The 18,258-nt window shown below is 44.3% G+C and overlaps 1 protein-coding gene across 11 annotated transcripts; it reads right to left on the bottom strand.

The window, feature by feature from the left end:
• Window positions 1-374: 374 nt before the first annotated feature.
• On the bottom strand, window positions 375-17,316 carry LOC109890867 (RNA-binding protein 5). 11 transcript variants are annotated; one of them, XM_020482959.2, is made up of 21 exons: window positions 16,781-17,316; window positions 15,876-15,952; window positions 13,351-15,106; window positions 13,077-13,166; window positions 12,867-12,936; window positions 11,610-11,683; window positions 8,182-8,256; window positions 7,629-7,932; window positions 7,325-7,482; window positions 7,079-7,179; window positions 6,928-6,997; window positions 6,775-6,841; window positions 6,508-6,602; window positions 5,968-6,088; window positions 5,755-5,852; window positions 5,270-5,653; window positions 5,005-5,160; window positions 2,427-2,489; window positions 1,952-2,251; window positions 1,684-1,824; window positions 375-1,365 (listed from the first exon to the last, which is right to left on the bottom strand). In XM_020482959.2, exons 2-21 carry the CDS (start codon window positions 15,920-15,922, stop codon window positions 1,273-1,275), a joined length of 4,263 nt encoding a protein of 1,420 aa, XP_020338548.1. In that variant the 5' UTR covers window positions 15,923-15,952; window positions 16,781-17,316; the 3' UTR covers window positions 375-1,272. The 11 variants fall into 11 exon arrangements, with proteins under 11 accessions (XP_020338548.1, XP_020338546.1, XP_031680670.1 ...); XM_020482957.2 differs by having other exon boundaries at window positions 1,684-1,836; window positions 1,952-2,248; XM_031824810.1 differs by having other exon boundaries at window positions 1,952-2,248.
• Window positions 17,317-18,258: the final 942 nt, after the last annotated feature.

Below are 18,258 nucleotides of genomic sequence, written 5' to 3'. Positions count from 1 at the left end.
TTCGGATTTAGTGATGGTACACATATCTAAAAGAACACTGCTGCCACCCAATGGAGAGGTCCTGAATAGAATCTGTCTAACAGTCTTGTAAACCAGACCCTAGGCAACAGCAGTGAGTGAATAGGATCTGGTTTCAATGACTGACTCTTTCGGCAACTTCGATAAGGATAAACTATTTGTTCCGGGATGGGAGTGACGTAGTTCCTGTATGCCAAACAGACATTTGATTACATACAGACGTGTTAAGATGGAACGTTTCAAAATAATTGTGGGAGGCAATCTGGATGTCTAGTGACTAGACAAAGTAAACCACTGCACACATTCCTAATCTAACAGCACACACAACCTTTCACATAAATAAACCAGACTCAAGGTGATTTTTTTTTTGTTTACTTAAAAATGTAAACGTGTACACATACAGAGTATAACCCAAACAAGGAAAGGAATAAGTCCATATAAAAACATCTTAAAATAAATGGTGTGTCGCTGGATCCAGCTGGTAGCATACAGATATTCTACAATGGCAGATCTGGCTGCTGAGTACACGTCACAATAATACTACACATCAGCCATACACAACACAAGGCAAAACAAAGCTACATCCATAAAAAGGATTGATTAGGAGCCCGTCAAAGCCAGCTTGATGTTTGGGGTGAGTCTGTGGAGTAGCTTAGCCCCAACGCCACTGGTTCTGCCTCGCTCCTGGAGTCAGTACAGAGGTGGGATAGGGATGGGTGAACGGGCCCTCCAACAAGCATAGAAAATACTGCAGAAATGTGGAGGCCCTAGCGGTCTCCCTACAGCGCCATGGTCTCAACAGTTGAGCTGAGTGGGCAGGCTACGGCCTGATTTCATTGCTGGGGAGTCAAAGTCCTTGTAGTACAGTGAATTGGGGCCACCAGGTACAGTAAGAGGTGAGCTCAGTCCAAAAGCTCCGCTGGGGCATGGCAAGTCCATTATGTTGACTAACACTCCCCATAGACAAACACACAAGAGTGGGTGATCTTGGGTGTGTTAAGTAGAACAGAGCGGTGTGCAACGTTTGATTCAACGGAAACAGCGCCCTTCTGAACGACCAGCTGAAGAGCGTTGTGATTATGTTACGGAGGAAGATTGCGTACGTTGTGCTGCATTAGTTTTGTGATTTTGAAAGGTTACATCCATATTGATCAGGCCACCAACCACCACCAGCAAACAAACCTCACTGTTGAAGAATGGTGAGCACAAAACATACAGTGAACTGAACGCACCCCCGGTGTTCACAGGAAGAGGTCAGTCCAGCTCTTTGAAGCGTGCGAACATGGACTTGCGCACAGCTTGTTTGTAGGTGGCATGGTTCCAGACGACAGGCTCCTTCTTCTTCCTCTGAGAAAAGAGAGGAAACATCACGAAGGGTAAAAAATTAAAAATTTAAAGTAACATTTTTTTAATATATTTTTTTAATCACCAAGAAAACCATCTGGAGGACTACAGACAAAAATACAAAATGTTGTTACAGACCAGGGCTTTTCAACCCTGTTCCTGTAGAGCTACCCTTCTGTAGGTTTACGCTCCAATCCCAGTTGTAACTTGCTCATCATCCAGCTAACTATTAGAATTAGTGCTACATTAATGGTAGGAGTGAAAACCGACAGGACGGTAGTTCTCCAGGAACAGAGTTGGAGAGCTGCATTAGAGACGCACCTCAACAGGTTCAGAGCCTAACCCAGGTCTCTCGCTGCCTTTGTGCATGTCCCTGGAGCCACCAGCCCAGCTATTCTGGTGTTGATGTTGGTGCTTCCTTCTCTTCTGTTCTGGAGAGCCATTGGACTCAACAGCACTCAGCTGTGGGACAGACTACACACATTAATATGTCAGTCATATGAAATTTAAAAATAAAATATTTTATTAGGATCCCCATTAGCTGACGTCACTTATGTAAAAGGTGAAGAAAAATCAGGCCTCCACTGACCTCTTTCTCCTGGTTCTCCAAAGCCTCCAGCTCCTTCTTTGACCTTTTGATCTTCATGTGGATCTCCATGTTTTGCTTGTGGAGGTCAGAGAGCTGCTGGTGGCGCACCAGACCGTCCTTATTGGGGAACTGTCTCCTACACAGCAGGCAGGCCATCTTCTTCCAGTCTGTTAGCTTGTCCTCCTCGTCCTGGGACTGGCTCCTAGAAACCTGAGGCGCCTCGTGCTGCACCTCCTCCTCCTCGTCACTGCCTGTAGCTGCATAGTCTGACGCCAGCAGGCCCAGAGAGCCAATGGGCTGCTGGGTAGAGTGGAGAGAGCAAGAAGTTTGAGAACAAGTTCACCAGGGAGTGAGGAAACCAGCCCAGACATTATGGATTGGAATCAAATTCATGTCTTCTTTCCCCAGCTCTCACACCACAGAACATTCTAGGCATTTGGCGATGACCTCTCACAAATCCTCCAACCAATCTCACCTTTGAGCCCTTCCCCTCTTTCTTGGGAGGAGCCATAGGCTTCTTGAAGGGGTCATCTCCACCCTGTATGGGGAAACAGAGGAGTTACAGCAGAATTTATAAAATCGTGGTAAATAAATAATGTGTAGGTCAGCTCTCGAAGTGACCCATCAGCAAGAATGTCCTGTGTTCTTAGGAATTCCGCATTCTCTATGTTGATCTTGCCAAAGCCCAAGGTCACACCTCCGAGAAGGAGTTCTGTTGTGATTACATCATGTAGGTCTGACATCTGATTGGAGGTTAACGGTACAGTAACACTATTGGTCAACTCAGATTTGTAATCCAAACAGCGCAGATGTATATAAAAGGGTCTTAGAGATCCCTCCCTCTCCTAGAATGCCAGTTAATTAAGGCAAAAAGCTTATGTTACAAAGCATTGTATGGTGTTCTTGCATATTGCTAAATAATCTTTATGGAGTCAGATAATTCATTAAAACGGGCTAATTGCATAGTCTAATTACGAGGCGCATGTGAGGTACACTACATGACCAAAAGTATATGGACGTTAATTGCAAAATCACGAGCATTACTATGGAGTTGGTCCCCCCTTTTTGCTGCTATAACAACTCTTTTGGGAAGGCTTTCCACTAGATGTAGGAACATGGCTGCGGGAACTTGCTTCCATCCGGCCACAAGAACATGGATGGGCAATTAGGCCTGGATCGCGGTCGGCGTTCCAATTCATCCCAAAGGCGTTTGATGGGGTTGAGGTCCGGGCTCAGTGCAGGACAGTCAAGTTCTTCCACACCGATCTCGACAAACCATTTCTGTATGGATCTTGCTTTGTGCGATGCAGAAATAGGAAAGGGCCTTCAGCAAACTGTTGCCACAAAGTTGTAAGCACAGAATCATCTAGAATGTCATTTTACACTGTAGCATTATGATTTCACTTCCCTGGAACTAAACGGCCTAGCCCAAACCATGAAAAACAGCCCAGACCATTATTCTCCTGGCATCTGCAATACCCAGATTTGTCCGTCGGACTGCCAGATGAAGCTGATTCATCTCTCCAGAAAAGGCATTTCCTCTGTTCTAGAGTCCAATGGTGGCAAACCATACGGACGGTATGTGTGATCACTCTCTCCGTATTCGACGTGCGTAAGACCTTTAAACAGGTCAACATTCAAAGTCCGTAGGGCCAGGCGGATTCAACACCATAGTGCCCTCAAAGCGCATCACTAAGCTAAGGATCCTGGGACTAAACACCGCCCTCTGCAACTGGATCCTGGATTTCCTGACGGGCCGGGCCACCCCCAGGTAGTGAGGGTAGGTAGCAACACATCCGCCATGATGCCAAAACCATTGTTAAGTTTACAGACGACACAACAGTGGTAGGCCTGATCACCGACAACCACGAGACAGCCTATAGGGAAGAGGTCAGAGACCTGGCTGGGTGGTGCCAGAATAACAACCTCTCCCTCAACGTGATGAAGACAAAGGAGATGATTGTGGACCACAGGAAAAGGATGACCGAGCATGCCCCCATTCTCATTGAGGGGGCTGTAGTGGAGCAGGTTGAGAGCTTCAAGTTCCTTGGTGTCCACATCACCAACAAACTAGAATGGTCCAAATACACCAAGAGAGTCGTGAAGAGGGTACGACAAAACCTATTCACTCTCAGGATAGGAGAATGAAAATATTTGGCATAGGTCCTCAGATCCTCATAAGGTTCTACAGCTGCAACACTGAGAGCATCCTGGTTGCATCACGAGCAATGGACATTAGACAGGTGGAAATCTGTACTTTGGTCTGTCGTCCAAATTTTAGAATTTTGGTTCCAACCATTGCTGTGAGACACTGAGTAGGTGAACGGATATCAGCATGTGTGGTTCCCACCGTGAAGCATGGAGGAGATGTGATGGTGCTTTGCTGGTGACACTGATTTATTTAGTATTCAAGGCCCACTTAACCAGCATTCTGCAAGGATACACCACCCCATCTGGTTTGAAATTAGTGGGACATTTGTTTTTCAAAAGGACAATGACCAAACACACCTCCAGGCTGTGTAAGGGCTATTTGACCAAGAAGGAGTGTGATGGAGTGCTGCATCAGATGACCTGGCCTCCACAGTCACTCGACCTCAACCCAATTGAGATGGTTAAGGATGAGTTGGACCGCAGAGTGAAGGAAAAGCAGCCAACAAGTGCTCAGCATATGTGGGAACTCCTTCAAGACTGTTGGGAAAAAGCATTCTTCGTGAAGCTGGTTGAAAGAATGTCATGAGTGTGCAAAGCTGTAATCAAGACAAAGGGTGGCTACTTTGAAGAATCTCAAATATATTTTGATTTGTTCAACACTTTTTTGGTTACTACATGATTCCACGTGTGTTATTTCATAGTTTTGATGTCTTCACTATTATTCTACAATGAAGAAAATAGTCAAAAAAAAGAAAAACCCTTGAATGAGTAGTCAACTTTTGACTGGTACTGTATATAAATACACTGTATACACATGTCAAATATTACTGCCCACTACATGTGAAGAATAAAAATAAAGATGACAAAGCAGTTGCAAGCATGTCAGAGACTCCCCTACCCACCTTCCTCTCAAAGATGGCGAAGGCCGCATCAGCTGCCTTGGAGGTCTTCCTGTCGTCCAGTCCGCCCACGGAGGTCTTCAGTATGGGGGACGGGCAACGGACGCTGTCCTTCTGGCGGTTCTGGATCTTAGCCCAGCGCTCCATATCCTTCATGACCTGAGACAGACACATATGTATTCACCATCTATGAGGTAGTGTATTTGGGCAAGAGGGTTGTTCATATAGCTTCATTGTACATGAGTACAATGTGGTAATGTGGGTTTACTTTGACGGCGGCTAGGCTCCTGGGTTTCTCCTCTTTCTCTCCTGGTTTGTCTTTGCCGTCTTTCTTGTCAAGGCTGTGAGGTGCAGTGTCCTCCTCCTCTCTCCTCTCTGGGGAAGGGTTGGGGTTAGGCATGGTGTTCAGGGCAGGAGTAGGGTTCAGGACTGGGGGAGGGTCGACGTGAGGGGTTGGCTCTGGTTTCTTTATGTCCAGTGGAGCATCTGCTACTGGATTGGCCAGAATGGCCTGTGCGTCAGGTGCCAGGGCAACACTAAATTGGGCCATGGGGGGCTGGGTGTCTGTGGAGTGTCCTCCAGGCACGGGGATGTACGTCTTGGATGCACTGTCCCAGTAAAGGTACTCCTGGGTCTGGGCATTGTAGAAATACTGCACACACAGACAGAGGACATGAAGCACAGACACAACAAAGAGAATCATTTCAAGAGCATGTATCAGATCATATATGAGCTACTGTGCAGCACTCTTACCCTAGAGGCAGGGTCATAGTACAAGGTAGTTTGGGGATCGTAATAGAACCCGGAAGTGGCATCATACAGGTAGTTAGTCACGTCAGGAGTTTCAGTAGCTAGAGAAATTAGAAGGACAGTTATTGCAAGAGCATGACAAGATGACTGATAAAATGCCTTTCTAGTCAAATTTTTCCCCCCTGATGTCAGAGGGGCATTATTGCTTGGCCTTACCATAGCTGTAGCCATCAGTGCTGTGGTCTCCTGTAGCTGCCATTACTCCAGCAGAGGAGACCTGGGGGTGCAGAGCCTGTTGGTAGGGAACAACTAATGGAGGTTCACCATAGCCACCTCCCTGGGATGTGGGAGAGGGAAACATTGGTTACCTGGGCATTTCACACCGACACTCACTCAAGCATTTCCTCTGTTTAAACTGTCAATCATTATCAACGCTTCAAGTATGCACAGGATACACATGGTATACACTGTCCAACGAAACGCATACTTGCAGGTTCCATCGACAATGCAACAATACAAACAAAAAGTAAAAACAGCAGTCGAATGGAATAAACATTTTAGCACAAGTATAATACCGGAAGGCACAATTTCTAGTCAAATATTTACACGTGTTTTGGGGAAAGGGGGCAAGTTTTATTATTGCTAAATACTGCACAATTTAAAGACAAAGAGTCAGGTAGCAGCAGCAATATGTGTGTGTAGTATGAATGGATGCGTGTCTTCGCACGAATAAAGTCGGTTATAATAGTATCTCACCTGAGCCATGCTGGAGTTCAAGTGAGAGACGGATGAATGGGAGTGAGGGATGTCTGAGCTCATCGGCCCACCCATTGAGCCACCCAAACGGTCTCCTAGGTCAAAAAATATATATAAGAAGATGGATTCTTACAGATCATTTTGGACTCAACATTACCTGATGATTGAAGCATGTTGAGCTGAAAAATACACAAAATGTACCCTCTTCATGTGCAAATCCTCAGGCAGAAAAGTGTTTGAATGTGGAGACTGACAGAGAGGACTCACCTTGCATGTTAGGTGGGGGAGCGCCTGGTGGCTGCTTGTGAGGTTGGGATGAATAGTACTGCTGCGGCTGGAATTAGGGCACAAAAACACGTTCAGTTTTCTAACCAACACACAAAATCAAAACCCAAAGATGATAGCAAACACCTAACTTACCTCCATCATACTGGACTCAGGTGGGAACCCCAGGAGAGAAGTGTTGGATTTATCAAACTCTCTTCTGTAGCTAGCAGGAGAAGACACCATCAAATCCTCAGTAGTGCACTGAAATCTGTGGCTACATGATATAACATGCTACAGGACTCACTTTTGATTCTTCAAAGGCTTGGCGACCTCGGCGTAAACCCGGACCCCGTCGATAGAGAGAGGCCTGGGCTTGGTGAGAAGGTCAACTAGACGGGTCACTTGCTAGGATGGAAAAAAAGGCCACGTCATGACATCCATTAAGCGGGGTACAACTCTGACATTTCAAATCCACATATCAGGTGGAAAAGGGAGTGTGATAAACCATGACAAAGAGCCTAATTGACATGTTATGGCAGCTATGTGATACCTCATGAGAGTCCATGTCAATGAAGCAGAAGCATTTGGCACCCGGGGGTTTGCCTCTAACCAGACGGACGTTCCTCTCATCCAGGTAGGCGAAGGGGTCCAGGGCTTTCAGGATGGTCTCCACTGTTGTGGTGGGCTTCACATTCTTTATGATCATGGCTATAGAGCAACAGAGGGGAGAACAAGCACACTGATCTATAAACTTGGAAGCCATTGAGTTTGAACAGTTATCCATAGACAAACAAACCCATTATTATCCAGTCACACATCAAACCAACTATTCCAATACTGCCCAGCTCACTCACTCTTGCTCTCCTTAAAGATGGGGTCCAGCTGATGAGGGCCAGGAGCTTGGCGAGGGGGGTTGCGGCTGGCCCAGGACTCTGCCTGCTGCTCAGCCTCTTGCTGTCTGAGCTGCTGGTCCACCTGCTGCTGCCAGGCCTCTGGGGTGAGGTCTGAGCTGCGCTGCCACGAGCCCTGCTGAGATAGGGGGTCCACTGGGGCCTTGGCCTGTGAGCCATTCTGGCCGTAGTGGTCGCTCTTGGCCTTGTTGACCAGGAGCTGGCCCGGGCTTGGCAGCAGGGGTTCCTGGGCCGGAGGGCCTGGTTCCTAACGCAGCGACAGGAGTCACATCAATTACTTAGTGGTAGTTGTCTTAACCTATAGCTTAACATAAGGAATACAGGCAAAACAAATCTACCGCTCACACAAATCTCGGGGTAAATACGACCAAGCATAGAAATACCTATGCTACTAGCATTCTAAAAATAAGAAAAGGTCTATGGAACCAAGGTAAAGGGAATGAATAAATCCCTGTCATGCACATCAGGCCCTTCCTGTGTGATATACAACACTTACTTGAGCTTCCTTGACACTTCTGTCCGGCTGGACGTATCTCATGAGAGCCGTTTTAGTGCCAACCATCAGCGATCCCTGAAAAACAGGAAGAGAGTTCGCTAGATCCAAACGGAGCAATCCGCTTCCTTGCCAACCAAGTGACACAATTCTAAATGTTCCAAGAGAACAGACTCCCATCATGCACTGTGGCAGGTTTAGTCCTCCTTAGTGGAGAGGGTAGTAGGACAAACATAGTTCTGACAGAAATTTGGAAGCCATGTCGACCAATACCTTCCAAAGTACTTCCTCCATGCAATTGCATTACTGTTTCCCAGGAGGTAATTCAACCTTTTATGTACAGTACTATCAAAAGCGGAGATTATGAATTTCCCATCACTCGTCTTACTAGATAAAGTTACAAATCTATATTCGTTGACAATGCAGGACTCAAATGTGTACTTCAAAAATGTGAAATTCAATAGACCATTGTGTTGGCAGTGCACTGTAAATGTATGACACTCATTTGCCTAAAGGCATGACTGTGCTGGATCAGACATGCAAGCTGTTGGTTTAAAGACCATTTTTTTTCCAGATTTAACATAACCTCAGGTTGAACTAATACAGTGCATTCGGAAACTATTCAGACCTCTGGACATTTTCCACATTTCGTTATGTTGCAGCCGTACTCAAATGGATTAAGTAGTGTCCCCCCCCCCCCCCCCCCCCAATCTACACACAATACCCCATAATGACAAAGAAAACAGGTTTTTAGACATGTTTGCAAACGTATAAAAAACGTATTAACTGAAATATCACATTTACATAAGTATTCAGACCCTTACTCAGTACTTCGTTGAAGCCCCTTTGGCAGCGATTACAGCCTTGAGTCTTCTTGGGTATGACTCTACAAACTTGGCACACCTGTATTTGGGGAGTTTCTCCAATTAATCTCTGCAGATCCTCTCAAGCTGTCTCAGGTTGGATGGGGACCGTTGCTGCACAGCTATTTTCAGGTCTCTCCAGAGACCGGGTTCGATAGGGTTCAAGTCCGGGCTCTGGCTGGGCCACTCAAGGACATTCAGAGACTTGTCAGAAAGCCACTCCTGCATTGTCTTGGCTGTGTGCTTAGGGTCATTGTCATGTTGGAAGGTGAACCGTCACTCCAGTTTGAGGTCCTGAGCCCTCTGCAGTAGGTGTTCATCAAGTATCTCTGTACTTTGCTCCATTCATCTTTCCCTTGATCCTGACTAATCTCCCAGACCCTTCCGCTGAAAAACATCCCCAGGTGGACACCAATCAAGTTGTAGAAACATCTCAAGGATGATCAATGGAAACAGGATGCACCTGATATCAATTGCGAGTCTCATAGAAAAGGGTGTGAATACTAAAAAAAATATATCTAAAAACCTGTAATCACTTTGTCATTATGGGGTAGGGTGTAGATTGAGGAGGAAAGACATGTATTTAATAAAGGGGTCTCTATACTTTCCGAATGCACTGCAAGTACATCTAAAATGGTGAGTGGCAGTTATCTACAATAACCCCACTTGCCGAGACAATACTTTAACCGTTTCTTTGCTGTTGATAGGTAAAAAGATACAGCCGAATGCATTAAACACTTGAGAGGAAATGCATGCCTTTTAAATCTTATGTAACCAAATGATTTTTACAAAATCCAGAACCATTCTACCAACCAGCTACCCAATTAGTAAATTAACAGAGGATAGAGCAAAGGAACATGTAACGCCTGTCACTGATTCTGCATCGTTCCAGCCTTGATCAGAGCCAGACATGGCTCTAGCCTTGATTGTCTGTTGCTTAACATTGTAGTGTGTCATGAGTCCATCAATATGGGTAGCAGATTTGGCCAATATGGTTGGGAGAATATGAGTCACCTGTACTGGTGGCGTGCACCACTGACCTTTGCTAAAATGGCTAAAAACCAACCAATGCAGGCTTCTGACACTCTACATGAACTTATACCAATTTGACCAAAAGGAAGGCCTCACAGTCCCCAAAAGGAAAAAGTAAGCAAAGAACTGTGGTCAAGAGAAAAGACTCCTCAAGTGGCAAGTGAATGGGTGTCTACTTGTATTTAGCAGACAAGTGGATCTGATGTGGAGGACGCATTTAGACACAGAGTCTATCCATTCAGCACTGTGAAAGAATACCATGGTTGCTGCACAGCTCTCTACGTGTAGAGAAAGAAGAATGGAATAGAACATTACTGTCCACTTGTTGAGAACAAGGAATGAGCATAACCCCCAACAAACAGTCAAGAGTATTGTAGAATGTAGTACTCCAAAGTAATTGGGGGTAAAGTTGGGCTTGTAGATAGCCAAAGGTTAAGGCAAGATATTGCCAGAAAGGTATAAGTCAACAGGCAACAGCAATCTGAAGCATAAAGAGATCAACTTTCCAACATTGCCACCAACAAAAAGCAACTCTCGTATTTTTAAGTTCTGTGCAAAAATGAGAACAAACCTTAAGATGGACATGAACGCTAGCTCAGAAATGGCTGCCTTACTCGCCTTGACATTGCCATCTATCAATGAAAAAAAAGAGATCACTAAAAGAAAACCAATCCAACTAAAGACTTCGATGGACAGAGGACCAAGAATGCAGGAACAAGACATTATGTAGCATGCCTATGGGCCTAGACATACACTGAGTGAGCAAAACATTAAAAACACCTTTCTAATATTGAGTTGCACCATCCCCTTTTGTCCTCAGAACAGCCTTAATATGTTAGGCGTGTACTCTACAAGGTGTCTAAAGTATTCCACAGGGATGCTGGCCCATGTCGACTCCAATGCTTCAAGTTAGAGGGATATCCTTTTGAGTGGTGGACCAGCCTTGATACACACGGGAAATTGTTGAGCGTGAAAAACAGAGTAGCGCTGCGGTTCTTGACAAACCGGTGCGCCTGGCACCTACAACCATTTAAATATTTTGTCTTCCTCATTCACCCTCTGAATGACACACATACACAATCCATGTCTCAAGACTGTAAAATCCTTCTCTAACCTGTCTCCTCCCATTTAGCTACACTGATTGAAGCGGATTTAAAAAGTGACATCATTAAGGGTCCATAACTTTCACCTAAATTCACCTGGTCAGTCCGTCATGGAAAGAGCAGGTGTTCTTAATGTTTTGTACACTCAGTGTACAATGCACCAGACAGACGCCTCCTCGACCTCGTATTATTGAACTATTATGAAAAGTCGAATTTCTCCCAAAAAGCTATTCTCAGCATCCTTGAACCTACACCAACAGTGTAAATTCACACACCCACACGTAGGGAGTAACTACGACAAATTATCCCAAACAATAACCAACCCTGCTCCCACCTCTCCCTCCCCTAACCCTTATAAAATGCCAGCCCCCCCAGCCCAAGCCTTCTTCCTGCCCGAAGGCACAGCCGACGTAGAGAGACGAGGATGGGCCACCTGGTTGGATTCCATGAAGTGGACTGCATCCTCGAGGTTTAAAAACTCCACATAGGCCGTATCGTAGCTGTAACCTGGGGACAGCATTTGAAATACAGATGGGTTTGAGTTAGTCAATGCCAGTAAGGACAGCAGTTCATGAGCACATCACGAAAGGAGATTACATTCAGCATTTTTGTGGTGATGGTGCTGCATTTAGATGACTACATGGGGGGGATAGAACATTGTCCTAATTATTCATGTTGAGACATGTATGCCAATGTCTCCACTAATACAGTACCTTTTCAGCACAACATGCATTTTAGTCATTTATTTTGCATTTGAGTTGGCAATGTTCGTATTTAATTGCCAGTACCAACATATTTTCATAATCCAACTATGAACTGAATGTTGTCTCTAAACATCTTGCCAAGTATGCCAACTATAGCTTCATTTCCATAAAGGGAAGTTCCTGCAAGCATAAAGGTATGACTTATGTGCTACTAAGGCATAGGCTTACAGTGTATGAAAGAAACTAACATGAAACATAGGCTATGCCATTGATGAATTGTCTTGCTGCCATATTTAAACTTAGTCATTTCAGAAACATGGTATTGTAGCATCTTAGGGATCTGAAATGTAACGCTTTACATTGCATGAGCTCAGCCCTTTTCAACTGAACACAGTTTAAACCCATCTTGCAACATTTATTAATGTGATGTTCTTTGGTAAGCATGTGAATGAACAGTTGGGAGTAGATGGCTGAAGCAGTCCTACAATCAAATTATTGAGAAAACTTTCGGTCTAAGCTGAATGACGAGAAACGCAACACCAAGAACCTGAAGTCGCAGCAAAACACTTAGAGTGGTCTGTAATACAGGCTTGCTGCCGACATTCGTTTATAATCAATGCTTTATTTGTTAAAAAAAGGAAATTGTGTATAATGAAACAAATGGCGTGTACGCAAGAAATGCTTGTCACATGAACTGTTGTGACAGATAGTCACTGTCAAAGATGGCTTCGTTGAGGATGAAAGCTTCTACAAAATGTTTTGAACGTGTTCCTACATCGTCAGGAATGAAAAACACTAATGGATAAATACTAAGAAAACCTGGCTGTTGAACTGATGCGCGACTGCATCAAGATCGAGAACACCGGAGGCAACAAAGACACTTTGAAAAGCGTATATGAGTCGTATAGTGAAATAGCGAAACAATTCGTAGGAGATTTGAGATACTGTTCGAGTTGAGCATGTCCACACATGGACTTTTGTCTCACCTGGCACAACATTCTTTATCTTCATGCCCTGCATTGGGACACCATCACGGACTGCAAAGGCACCAAGAATCTGCGAGAGTGAAATGTTGTTAAGCTTTAACCTTTAATAAAAACACCTATATATGTCTATAACTAAAACTTTTATCATCTAACTAGAAGATTTTACACAATCAGAAAAGTAAAAAGCAAAATGGCTGATTTGATTCCTACCTGTTCCATTGTGGCTGTCTTAGGAATTCCAGTTATGCAAATTGTATGAGTAACCTTGTCCTTCACAGTCGCACTCCTGTAATCCTGATCCTTTGGTTGACAGGTCAGATTTAAATAACAGGTTAATTAAAGCAATTGAAAAAAAATCACATAAATGATAAAGGGGAACACAACCAACAGATGTACAAGAAAACTTGAATGGAATTTAGTTTGGATGCAAATGTTTTGTTTTGCATTTTCTATGGGTGTTAGTCTATACATTTGCTTTACTAACCTGGGAACCAGAGTCATTGAATTTGGGAGTCTGGACTGGTTTGGATTCCTTTAGAACTTCATTAGGTACTTGCAGCTCCTCAGATTTGTGGTAAAAGACTCTCCCTGGGCCTGTTCTGTAGTCAATGTCCCTGTAGTCCTGGTCTTTGCCTTGGAATGCAGGCCCTGGAACCAGCTTATCCCTCTCTGGGCCTTGTTCAAGCAATGCATCCTTCGGTCCTTTGAAACTAGCGTTATCTTTTGGCCCCTGGCCCAGTGGAGTTGGTGGAGTCTTCTCTAGGAGATAGGGGGGCCTGTCCATCTCTAAGAGGTATGGGGGTCTGTCACCTCGATTTGGTGCATTTTGATTCTGCTTGGGATCTCTGTCTCCAGGCCAGCGCTTGCTGTTATTCTCTCTGTTCGGGGTGTTTGGCAGGAGTCCAGGACCCATGGGTGGAAAGGGAGGGTACTGGGGACCTCTACGGCCAAAGGATGGCAAATCCATGACAGGAAAATCTTGGGGGGGCTTTTTCTCCCAGTCCTGGGAACCAGGAGCTTCTCTCTCAGTGTGAGGGAAGCCAAAGGGAGGCCCATCCTTTTTCCCTGGGAATTCTGTGGATGGTCTGTCTTTTTCTTTAAAAATTGGTGGCTCTCCAAGAAGACCGCCCCCTCTGGACATTGGAGGGAATCGCTGTCCCTGAACATCTATGGTGAAAGGAGGAAGACCTCTGATCATAGGAGATGGAAGAGTGTCCTTCATTTTTCGGTTCTTCCACTCCTCTGCAAGCGACACCTCATCCATTTCTGGAAAGTCCCTGTCTCTATGGGTGCCTTTTGGATCTTTACCCATAAACTTGGGTCTGTTTGGCCCACCAAGATCTGGAGGGCAACCAGGACTTCCCCGGACATCCATTGGCGCACCTTCACTGTCGCCAAATCTTACAGGAGATCTGTCCCTCCCTCTGTATTCAGCCTGGGGTCCAACACGGTTTCTGAAGTCCATATCAGACTCAAACCTTCTCCTTGGATTCAACGACGAAGCACCCCTCCTGCTGAAGTCCATCATTCCCCTGTCCGAGTCCCGTGGAGGCATGTCCATATTAAACCCATCAATGTCATCCATGCCCATCGGGGGCCTGTCAATATGAGGCCTGTCTCTATCACGCATGTCTCTGAACCCCTCATTTCTACCCATAGGCTCAATGGAAAATCCTCCACGCCTTCCATCCATATTGTGATTGTTGAAACCTGGCATATCCTTGCGGAACATCTCCCCATCTCTCATATCTATAAATCTGTCATTTGGCTCTCGTAGATCTCGTGGTGGCATGCCTCTCCCTCCCATGCCTGGGCCTGGCCCCTTGAAACCACCACTACCTGCTGCATTTAGCAGCTTGTCTCGGATTGCCATTTCATACTGCCTTCGGAGGCCGAAGTCTGATTCCTCCCCAGGTCTTCCCGGGAAATCCCTGGGTGGTTCTCCTCTCCCTCGTATGTCAAGAGGTTCCATAACATGGCCCCTCATATCAGACGGACCCCTCATATCAGACGGACCCCTCATATCAGACGGACCCCTCATATCAGACGGACCCCTCATATCAGACGGACCCCTCATATCAGACGGACCCCTCATATCAGACGGACAATCCATCCTCCTCATGTCCATACGAGGCCCCCGATCCTGTGGCCCCCTGGGACCCATGTTCATCCCATTTCGACCCCTGAAATTGGGCATAGCTCCACCTCGGTCCCCAAACATTTCTCCACGATTGCCCCCACTGGAACAAAAACAAATGGTGGGATGTTTGTGTAGGTACAATTAATTATGCGTGAAATGGCCATGATATAATAAGCATATCTAAGTAATCCTGGAGTCACGTGATGATATGGTGTGTGGTCCTCCCACTACGACTCAAGAAACCATGCAAATTATTAGGTTACAGATTAAATAAATTATGATGAACTTCACAGGTTGGTTAAAGTGCACTGTGATGAGCTTGATGCTCCTTTCCAATAAATATAGAGCGTCTTATTCTGGTGACATGATGATCCATGCTTGACAAATAAACATTCTCACTCTTATCTATAATAATCTCATCATGTAGACTAGCCTACCCTCACTGTATCTGTGAGCTGTTGGCTAGAGAGCACATGTCAATACCAGAGTAGGCACATTTGCTATTTAACGCAACAGTTTTTCTGACAAAACTATCGGTAGAGTTGAAAATGAGATGGAAACACATTGAACTTTAGATTCTTATTCAGTACTTGAAAACTAAAATCTACATTTTGTGTACTAAATCCTCAAGCACTGATTTTTATCCGTAAGAAGTATGTTTGGTGGAAACACACCACTGGTGGATTTTAGAATATTTGCATGAAAATCTATTGCCAATTGGATGGCATCCTAGCTACTGACAAACATTTTAAATTGAGCACCTCTTTCAAATCAAGTAACCAATGAAAATAACTTAACGTTAGTGTTCCTCATCTCATATCACTATAAAAACAGCTCTGTGGATACTGCCTTTGCCACTGTCTGCTTACCGAAAGGGTGGTCCCGCTTGTGGTCCTCTCCTGGGTCCGTCCCACATATTTTTCCAAACTTCAATCACCAAATGTATCTGACAGAGTAAAACGTTTTCATGTTAAATCGCAGACAGTAGCTTGACTCCAATGCAGTGTTACTTACCTTCAGTATAGCAATACACTACAGGGGTTTGATAAGCATCTATAATGAGCAAATTCAAGGAAACAAATTGCCACCAGTTTACCGTCTACAAAGGAAGATGGCATTGACACAATAGTCGGTATCACCAATCTTTAGCATCGTATGTTGTGCCAAGGAATGGGTTAGCTAGCAATGTGACATGTTATTTACTAGCTAAGGCCTGACAAATGTGTGTTAACTAGCTAGCTAAATTAAGTTAGCTAGCTAGCTAGATAACGTTAGTTACTTTCAGTCAATATTTCCTCCACAATTTGTGGTACAGTTGAAGCTAACTATCTAGCTGTCAAGTATTTTGATAAACAATCAAGGTACACTCTAGTGTGCATTGCAAGGCCAAATACGCTAATGACGACGTTTCAGTTAGCTAGCCGTGCTGGCGACATTTTCTAAGTAGCTAAAGTCAGAGATACTGTGTATAATGACGAGACAGTCTTCTCCCATAGGCGGGAAAGCAGACCGGGCAGTCTGCTTATCGTGGAAAGAATTTGACGGGAGTATACCCTCTCGCTTCGCCGTTTCCTCTCTGCTGTCAGCTATAGCTAGCTGCCTCCACCGGATTGGTTTTCAAGCTACTAACGCTAGTGAGCTAATATCCTGGCAGGTAAGAGTCGGTTTTCAAAATGTACGATAGGTGATGTTTTTATTTGATGATAAAGGTTGATATGAACGGAAATACCCATATTGAATCTATTTCTTAGTATTTATAATAGGAGAAGCTCACCTTATATTTGTTCTGAGATCTTCAATCAATCGGGAAGAAAATGGAGACCGGAGGTTTTAAAGAAGAGTGGTAATCCAGGGAGGGGTAATATTTTGGTGGGATTTGTAGTCCTCTGGCAATATTATGTACTACAATAACCACTGAGACGATAGGTCTGTTCGACATTGAAGCTTGACTGATCTTCTAATCACCTTGCATCAATAAATAGCGACTCGTTATTATTTGAGGGTTAGTCAGTCACAATTTACCCACGATATAACACGGTTTTGATGCTCTCGAACACGGCCAGTGGGCGAGTTCCAGACCGACTAACGGCTTGAGAATGTGGCCCTCCATCGCATGCTGCCTACCTCGATCTCCCCTGGACAACTTTTAGAGATCCCTGTTTTTCTACAGTCAAAAGACTGCAATATCCACAAGGCTGTTGACAACCAAAGCAAACATACGAGTATTTGTTAAATGACTAAACTGTAAATATGTGTGAACAACAGGACATAGAGACTGACGGAGAACTCGTCTTTGTATCTGTGACGGCATGGGCAGCACCATTAAGGCTATCGCCATTTAAAGTAGTCTGTTTTCTTCTTCTTCATTGGCTGATTGCTGCCAACTCATAGGAATCCAGTTTTAATATCACATACACAAGTACAGTGAAATGCCTTTCTTGGAAACTCAAAACCCAACAATGCAATAATCAATAATAATGTTTTACTAGAAAAAAAAAACACAGGAAATAAGAATAGGAAATATGAAATAGACATTAAAGTAAGTAAGTAACCATAGTATATACAGGAAATATTTAAAAAGTCAGTTCCAATACCATATATATATATATATATACTCTTGACATGTTTATTTTTAGGGGATAGGTCAGCTTTAATATTGCAAATGGGTTGTAGCTTCCGTCAATGTAATTCTCTGCATCATTTCAAATCCCCAAAATATTGTCTTATAAATATATACAGTACCAGACAAACCTTTGGATACACCTACTCATTCAAGGGTTTTTCTTTATTTTCACTATTTTCTACATTGTAGAATAATAGTGAAGACATCAAAACTATGAAATAACATGGAATCATGTAGTAATCAAAAAAGTTTTAAACATCAAAATATATTTTAGATTTTAGATTCTTCAAAGTAGCCACCATTTACCTTGATGGCAGCTTTGCACACTCTTGACATTCTCTCAACCAGCTTCACCTGGAATGCTTTTCCAACAGTCTTAAAGGAGTTCCCACATATATGCTGAGCACCTATTGGCTGATTGTCCTTCGCTAAAATCCCAAACCATCTCAATTGGGTTGAGGTCGGGTGATTCTGGAGGCCAGATCATCTGATATAGCACTCCATCACTGTTCTTCTTGGTCAAATAGGCCTTACACAGCCTGGAGGTGTGTTGGGTCATTTTCCTGTTGAAAAAAAAATGATAGTCCCACTAATCGCAAACCAGATGGGATGGTGTATCGCTGCAGAAT

This window comes from Oncorhynchus kisutch, linkage group LG5 (assembly GCF_002021735.2).
Source record: "Oncorhynchus kisutch isolate 150728-3 linkage group LG5, Okis_V2, whole genome shotgun sequence".
Lineage (NCBI taxonomy): Eukaryota > Metazoa > Chordata > Actinopteri > Salmoniformes > Salmonidae > Oncorhynchus > Oncorhynchus kisutch.
Note: the sequence above shows the minus strand (reverse complement) of the source record. Positions and strands in the feature narration are given on the sequence as shown.